The sequence below is a fragment of the Bidens hawaiensis genome, unplaced genomic scaffold (genome assembly GCF_021521415.1).
Source record: "Bidens hawaiensis isolate Kalapana, Puna unplaced genomic scaffold, B.hawaiensis_p1.1 tig00000935_1, whole genome shotgun sequence".
Taxonomy (NCBI): domain Eukaryota; kingdom Viridiplantae; phylum Streptophyta; class Magnoliopsida; order Asterales; family Asteraceae; genus Bidens; species Bidens hawaiensis.
In genome coordinates, this window is record NW_027491054.1 from 1,556,408 (window position 1) to 1,565,171 (window position 8,764).

General features: G+C 38.4%; 1 protein-coding gene across 1 annotated transcript; it reads left to right on the forward strand.

Annotated features, from left to right (window-relative positions):
* Positions 1–1,005: 1,005 nt before the first annotated feature.
* Positions 1,006–1,499, forward strand: LOC143548322 (protein FAR-RED ELONGATED HYPOCOTYL 3-like). The gene is made up of 2 exons (XM_077039527.1): positions 1,006–1,140; positions 1,221–1,499. The coding sequence occupies exons 1-2, from the start codon at positions 1,006–1,008 to the stop codon at positions 1,497–1,499; spliced, it is 414 nt and encodes a 137-aa protein (XP_076895642.1).
* The last annotated feature ends 7,265 nt before the right edge of the window (positions 1,500–8,764 follow it).

The following is an 8,764-nucleotide window of genomic DNA, read 5'->3' on the forward strand; positions in this document are numbered from 1 at the left end:
GTCTTGTTTTAACCATTTATTTCCAGAGGAGGAGCCGGGTTACGCCGCTAACGATCAGCCTGACACGTCGTGGTTACCCGACTTGAACTAGGTTTCGTTATATATTTATTTAGTATGAATTTGGTAGTTTTTTTTACTAACACATGCCACATTACGTTTTGTTAGGAGTATGTCGGGTATGATTCATAACCCCAACAACCTTATTGTCAGCTCGAACAGTTTTATGGTAACACGGGCTCGCCGGGCTTGCCAAACTTGAACCATGTTTTGTTATAGCTGTTATTATTATTTATTATTATCACTACCACTGTTGTTTGAATTTCTAATTTATGTATTTTAGGAGTACTTCGTGTCGGATTACAGTATTCAACCGTCGTACCCGTCACCTTTCGCCTGGTCGGATTATGGAGGTCAGGCTTCGTCATTGTACCAGCCACCAGTAGCAAATGATCCTTTTTATGGAACCGAGTCTTTATCGCACCACAGGCAAAACGATCATGCTGGGCCAAACCCAAATAACGAAGATGAGTACGATGACGACTACATATGCGAAGTGAATATTTCGTATAAAACAGATGCTGTAAGACACCGTGTGTTTTGTTTAAGTTAGTATTATTTATTTGTATGTTATTTAATAAACGGCCTAATAAATAGCGTAAAACTGTTTCAGATTTTTGAGAGCCATGAGGAGCTTGAGAAATGGGTAAAAAACAGAGGACGAGAGCATGGGTTTGTTGTTGTGGTCCAGCGGTCAAGGAAAAACGTTGTGGACCTTGCATGCAATCGTGGGGGCGAACCCAAAATAAAGGCGATGATGAAACGTACCGGCAGCATGAAAAAATGCTGTCCGTTTAAGATCCTGGGCAGGTACGACCCGAGGGGTGCCTGTTGGAGGGTTCAACTGGTAAACGAGACTCACAACCATGATCCCGTTGAATTCGAGGAGGGGTGTGCGTCTTTTAGAAAAATGAACAACGACCAGCTGGATATGGTTGGAGTTTACACATGACCGGCGTTAAGCCGCAACAAATCAAAGTAGCCCTCCGCAAAAAGTTTCCCGGTGTGCAACCTGTAATAAAAGATATATACCACACTGCCAAGATTAGGAGGGATGGGCTACTATGCGACACCCCTATGAAGGTAGTTCAAAACATTTGTAGTTTTAATGTGTACTTTCCGTGCTTGGAATATTTACTAAAGTTTTATTTCATCCAATGCAGGCGCTGGAAAACTTTCTCACATGCAACGGTTTCACGTTCTATACCCAAGAGAGTGACACCGACGACAGGACGGAGGAAATTTTCTTCTGTCATAATAAGTCGCATAAGATGTGGTGTGCGTTCCTCGAGGTGTTGATGCTTGACACGACGTACAACACCTACATGTATAACTGGCCGTTGGCTCAGTTTATCGGTGTGACGTCGACATCAAAGTCGTTTTGTATCGCCACCGCGTTTGTTATCAGGGAACGGCAGAGGAACTTCACATGGGCTCTGTAGAAACTTAAACAAATGCTCGATGACTGCATGGAGCCATGCGTGATCCTGATTGATGTGGACTAGGCCTTCATGAATGCCTGCGACGCGGTCTTCCCTAATGCTAGCAAAAATTTATGCAGGTGGCACATATCAGAGAATATAAGGAGAAAATTTATGGGCCTATATAGGACAGATATGAGGACAGACTTTGCGTACTGGTTGAAGGTCCTGTATCAGTCTCTGACGATACAGGACTACGACAACCATTGCATCAACATGGAGCGTCATTTGTTACAGGACGATAGAGCAGGTGAGTCCTTCAAACCGGATGACAGTTTTTAATAGCCTAAACATACGTCTTTATAACGTTTCCCTTTATTTTTCACAGGTCTGGCAATATATTCGCAACAGCTGGCTGGATCCATACAAACACAAGTTTGTAGCATATTGGATCGACGAATGCAGAAACTACGGCGAAACTACGACGAACAGAGTTGAGAGCCAGCACGCAACTCTGAAAAGGTACCTCAATGGAAGCAACAACTCGCTCGACACAATTTCCAGGCACATCCTTAAAATGGTCGACTCGCAGATGAAAGAGATCGGTAAATCTTTTTACGACTCCCGTTCCAAGGTCATGGAAGGACATCTACAGCACGTCTGGTTGAAGAAGATAATAAACAGGGTGTCGATTCATGCTCTGGGTCTACATGTGAACGAGTATGAGTTGATACACAAGATGCGTGACGGCGGGGCTTCATGCAACATCCGTTTATATTCGTCTTCGGGGCTGCCATGTGCTTATTGGATTGAGGGATACATAGTTAACGACACGTGTATCCCAATAAAGGATGTTGACCCGATTTGGAGGATGCTTAATTTTGATCCAGCCTATCCGCCGAACGAAGAGCCAGACTACGAAGCAGGTATGCGTGAAATCAACGATACGCTGTCGTCCATAGATGACTCTAATCTGAAGAAAAGAACTAAGGGCCCCTGTGACGATACGCTGGATCAAACTTAAGCTAGGTTGATCCGGAATCAAGCTAGGTAGAACGAGCTGGAAACGAACGAAGGGTGGTGGAGGGCGATGTTCAACAAAGAGGATGACAGATTGTACGGCTGGGTTCATTCCAGCATTCCGTACTCCAACACGGTCAAACCGGCGCCGCCGAGTCGTTGGTTCAGCGTACTCGGTCACAGGCATGTGGCTGCTCAGACATACGCGTGTGTGTTAGTCAACCTAGCTGGGAATCAGACCGAATCTTACTTCCCATTGAGAATTCCTAACTTGATTCCGGATCCAGTGGTTACAGGCATCGCTAACTAGGGAGGTGATCACTGGATAGATATCAAACTAGTAGGAGATTTCCCAATGCCTACGCCGAATCTTAATTGGGAAAGAAGCGCCGTACCGGCAGCCCTCGAATGGAAAACACTGTACGGACAACGTATGAAGGAGTACGAACAGATACGCAAGGATTAGCAAAATGAACCCTCTAACGTAGATCTAGACAGCTTATAGAAGATAATTTATCAATGCATGAAAAGGCTATAATAATAATAATAATAATAATAATAATAATAATAATAATAATAATAATAATAATAAGAATAATTAAACAACAAATTAATATTAATATTAATAACTAATAACTAATAATAATAGTAAATAATAAAAATACAAATAATAACTAAATAATATAAAATAAAAACAATAAAAATAATAATAATAATAATAAAAATAATAATAATAATAAATAATAAATATTAATAATTAAATAACAAATTAATATTAATCTTAATAACTAATAAATAATAAATAATGATAAATAATAATAATAATAAATAAATAAAATAGGCAGAATACGCCGCGTACAGGTATATACGCGGCGTATTTGTCCCCCTTATATTATGTTATGTTATACTATATTAAATTATATTATATTATATTATAATACAATATAACATTATATTATTATTATTGTTAATAAATTATATTATCTTATATTACACAGGTACCTACACAGGCTGATTGCGATGTCCATCGTGGGTCGCAACCAGGGCGCGGAGCACTACAGCCTGCGCGACCTGTTGTTTTTAGGTGTCTGCTGACTCACACGCACTGCAACCTCGCTAGGGGGTTTGCAGACTATTTTTTCGGCTACCAGTTCAGGCAGGGACGAGGGTCCTTGATGGGTGGCGGGTACGTCACCCAGCTTGCGATATCTCCGGGTATTGTATATTAAGCCCCTTTGTGGTTCCGTCACATCCCCAGATTTAGTTTAAACTTGCTAAAGCATCCTCATATTCTTGTTCACAGGCGACACCGGTTTTTTATTCATCATAAAAGCATCTGATATCGATATCTCTCGGTGCAATAGTTAGTCATAAAAGAACCTTTTTCGATAGCTTAGATCGGCATAAAGGATATTATTTATTAAGGAAAAATAAAATATTTTATTTGTTATGGTCAGGTATAATATTAATTATAATAAAATATAATATTAATTTCCGTAAGATATCATTTTTAATAATTTTCAAAAAAAAAAGATATCATTTTAATTAGAATAGGAGTTAATACTGATTATAACCGAATATAGTATTCGTTACGATAAGTTTCAATATTATCGGTAGTACCGTACATACACGTATTCATATACCTTGTTTCAGATAAGCACGTATGCACGTTGCATATATTTTCCACGTCACCTTTATACACATGTATTGCCATTTTTACCTATCTGTAAGTCCAGCGACTTCTCCCCGAATTCCCTTGTACAGGCAAGTCTGTCATTACGTTCCAGACCATAATAGCTCACTTGCCCTACGAGTTCATCCCGGCATCTATCAGTATATATCGTTACTCATTATTAATTTTCCCAGAAATGATCGAGCCTACGGTTATATTATAGGTATTATAAAGGATAACCTAATCCTATATAACCAATGGCTCTGATACCAACTTCTGTCACACCCCATTAAGCGATTTGCGGAAGCATAAAACGAAAATGTAACAGATACAACTGGTATGAAATACACTGTTCATAAAGTAAGATTGCTAATTAATTTACAATATATTACATCGTTCTAACGTCTTTTACAAACTAGGTGATATAATCAAAACTAGTTTTTCAACTACTTTACTTCTAACTCAAATGCTCACAGTAGCGATCACAATCCAAACACGTAACACATAATCAATCTACTCCATTTTCTGATTACCTGAAAAGCATATTAAAACAGGTCAACTACGAATAGTTGGTGAGTTTCATAAGTTTTAATGAAATCAGTTATGCGTACCACACAGTCATAGTTTGTATGTACGCGCGTATATATGCACTCATGCAAGTGTATAATATAAGTTCGAAATTACGATAAAATCGTGACTGTTTATTCGTGTCGCATGTTTCCATTTTCCATGTTTAATCAACCACTATGGCCCCCTTTCCGCCCACAATGGTCCAACGTAAAATCAACCACTGTGGCCCCCTTCCGCGCACAACGGTTCCACGTAAAATCAACCACTGTGGCCCCCCTTCCGCCCATAACGGTTCTGCGTAACATCAACCACTGTGGCTCCCTTTCCGCTCACAACGGTTCAACATAGAGTTGAAACATTACACAATGTATGCACAGATAATTAGTATTTTCTTCACCTATTCACATAGCACGTATATAGACATATATATATATATATATACCTATATACATGTATACACACATAGTATTTATCACGTATAACCAAACACTATGGCCCCCATCCGCCCATAATATCCTCGTGGCCTCCACTACCCACGTTATCCCCATGCCCGTTACAGACCACGTTATCCCCGTGACTGTTACAGACCACGTTATTCCCCATGGCCGTTACAGACCACGTTGTTCACCCATGGCCATTGCAGATCACGTTATTCACCCATGGCTGTTACAGGCCATGTTATTCACCCATGGCCGTTACAGACCACGTTATTCACCCATGGCAAAAAAAGAGTATGATTCTGATTCCTAACCATATGTTTGATCAAAATATGTTTTTGTATCATTTTTGGGTTTTTGAATGGTTAGGAGTGATTTTTGACGATTAAACTTTGTTTAAAGGTGATTAAGCAAGTTTAAACAAGTTAAGAATTAGTAAAAATAGTTTATGCATACTTATACAAGAAGATATACCAAAGGGGTAGGTCCCCCCCTGGCGGCCCAAACAAAAAAAGGCCCACCTGGGCTTGTCTTGTTTCAATTTTTCCCGATTTGCATGCCCGAACGTGAAATCCCGAGCCAAATTTATTTCGGGTCCGGTTTTGGAGCGAAAATTTTATCGGGTACAACAAACAGTGTGAAAATGAGTTTTTTTCGGCTATTTTTATGTAAATTTATAAAAACATACTATCCATTTGTAAAAATCTAACATATGTTCAATGATCGGTTAAAGCATCCCCAACAAGTGTTTGGTAGATCTTTTTTGACTTAACAGATGATACAATGTTGTTTTGGAACTATCTTTCGCGTTTAAGCTCATGACGAGTAGTTAAACGAACATGTTTTCGTTTAACTAGTTTGCTATCACACTAAGGCCTTAATATCAATATGTTGGCTTATAATAGACATATATCACTTATAGATGGCCCCCCAGGATATCCGGGTCATAATCAGACCCGTTCGGTTATTCATTTGTTCGTTACGCAATAAGCAGTTAAACGCTTATTCAAGTTTGTAAGTACTAAGGTGTATCCGGTTTTATCACAAATGTCACACAAACCGTAAACAAATAGTGTGTCAATTAACCATGTGTCACAAAAACGGGCTATGGCTACTATGACTGCGTATAACTATGATTGTCGGTTTACCATCGCCAAGCGAATCGGGCTTTGGTTACTAAGACAATGTATGATCATACTAACATGCTAGACTTCTGATAGACCTCTCCGAAAATGATAGAATATAAGCATATAAGCACATAAGCAAGTAACAAATAGCATTTGATCGAAATACACTCAGTCATTAGTTTGCTAGTTTTGTGTAGATATGTAGTACGAGAATATGAATTAGATATTAGCACTAGTACACACATGTCCCCAAAACTTATGAAAAATCAGTAAAATAAAGGGGAATGATAAAACCCACCTTATTGCATAAGCGAGTAAATAAGAATAAGATTAAACGATTAATAAATACACGAATCGTCCTTTAATGCGTCTAACGAAGTAAATAAAATGAACCAGAAACTTTAAAAATATGAGTAAAACCGAAATCATTTCTGCTAGAATCATTACAAATAGATGCCTAGAATTCCAGTTATGAGAAATTAAACTAAGCGAGCTGATACTGACCATAATCTGAACAGCGAGTCGGGAATCGGGTTTATGTCGGTAGCCTTAAAGTCTCGTTACGAAAATAAAAGTCTTCTGTACCAAAAACCGGTTCTGACCAGAAGCATGAGAAAATTAGTAGTCAAACTTGTTGACCAATATGCCCTTGAACGGGTTTTAATCGAATTGACTAATCAATGCCCTTCAACCATAGAAATTGATTGAAGATTATTGCTAGGGAATATATATGAATGATTTAAAACTCACAACTTACCTGAAAAATGTATGAATCAACCGAAAAGTAAATTCAAAGGTTGATGCAATGGAAAAGTCAACCACCGAAGCTCGTATCTTCAAGTAATATAACTAAAACGAGCAAGAACAAGAAGAACATAAGTGGGTGGCGGCTGGGAATGTTATTATTAGGGTTTAGGGAAATTGTGGCATGAGAAATATGTATTGTTTATATAGAATAAACAAAAACGAACAAATTATAATTAGTTTACTCGTTTAAGAAACCGAATCAAGTTTTAATGACCAAATCAACTGAAAGTGCAGCCAAAATTTCGTTCTTGAGGAAGGGGTAATGTATGTGGACAAGTATTTAGTCTATTTTAGTTTTCTTGGGGCTTAATTCACATGATTCGGTCCAAAAATAAGCGATTTTGTAAGTGCACGAATTTGGTGTCCACAGCTGTTCGAATAAGATAGGGGTAATTTAGTCTTTACAGTTAATGGATAAAGGCTCATTCCCCAAGGATGTTTAGCGAATGTGGCCTAATTCGTTAAAGACTAGACATATTCGTTAAGTTAGGAGCACATTCGTTACTACAGTGTAACGAATGGAGGCTAATTCGTTAAGGTATACCCATTCGCTAAGGGTGTTTAGCGAATGGACTATGGAAAGACCTTATTCGTTAACCTTGTTAACGAATGAGAGGTCTCATTCATTACTACAGTTCTAACGAATGAGACCAGCCTATAAATAGGCCTTCCATAGTATAATTGCACAAAGATATCTGTGCTTATTTATGTTTATGTAACGTTATGCTGCCGGGTTCTCTCCAGGCTTAATGTATCGATCTCCATTAATGCATGAGCACGATCTTAACGTATCGATTTACGACTAGATCTTGGCTCGTATAACGAATTCTCAATTGGTATCAGAGCCGGCGGTTGCTTGTGATATGTCCAGTTCGTGTTCATCGGAGTTAACGTATTGTTTAGATCGGTTTTAGAATGATTTTGTGGATGAATCATGAAATTGAAGGAAAAAACTGATTCCTGATCAAAATCCGATGCTTTGTAACGTATTCTGATGGTTAATCATGGTGATGTGCCGAACCTGCCATGGATGTTCAAGTTATGATTTGATCGGATTTTGAACAAAATCATTGGTTAATTGATGAAATTGGTGGTAAATTCGTGTTCCTGATCAAATTCCGAGCTATCTTGTGAAATCTGGTGGTTAATTATGGAGAATTGGTGAATATGCAATTTAAGGAGCTTGAAGATTTGAAGTTTTCGGCCACCGTAACCATATTTTCAGGCGATTCCCGTTTTTCCGGTGTCTACAGTAACCGTCCAACAGCCCATTCGTTAATTTTAAACACATTTGTTACGGAGGAATAACGAATGTGTTCATTCGTTAAGGAATAAAACAAATGAGATCATATTCGTACTGTTCACACGAATGAGGGTCCTTAACGTATGTGGTTATTCGTTAACAAGGTTAACGAATGTGACATATTCGTTCAAATGTAACGTATGAGAGAGTTTAACGTATAAGCTCATTCGTCATTGGGTTAACGAATGAGAACCATTCGTTCAAGAGTAACGAATGTGGTTGGAGATTGGACGAATGTGATACTGTTGTAGCGAAAGAGAACAAGATAATGTGTGAGGAGTAAAAAAAATAAAAAACAAAATAAAAAAAAGAGCACTTTCGGAAAATTTTCTTAAACGAAATTTTTCGGG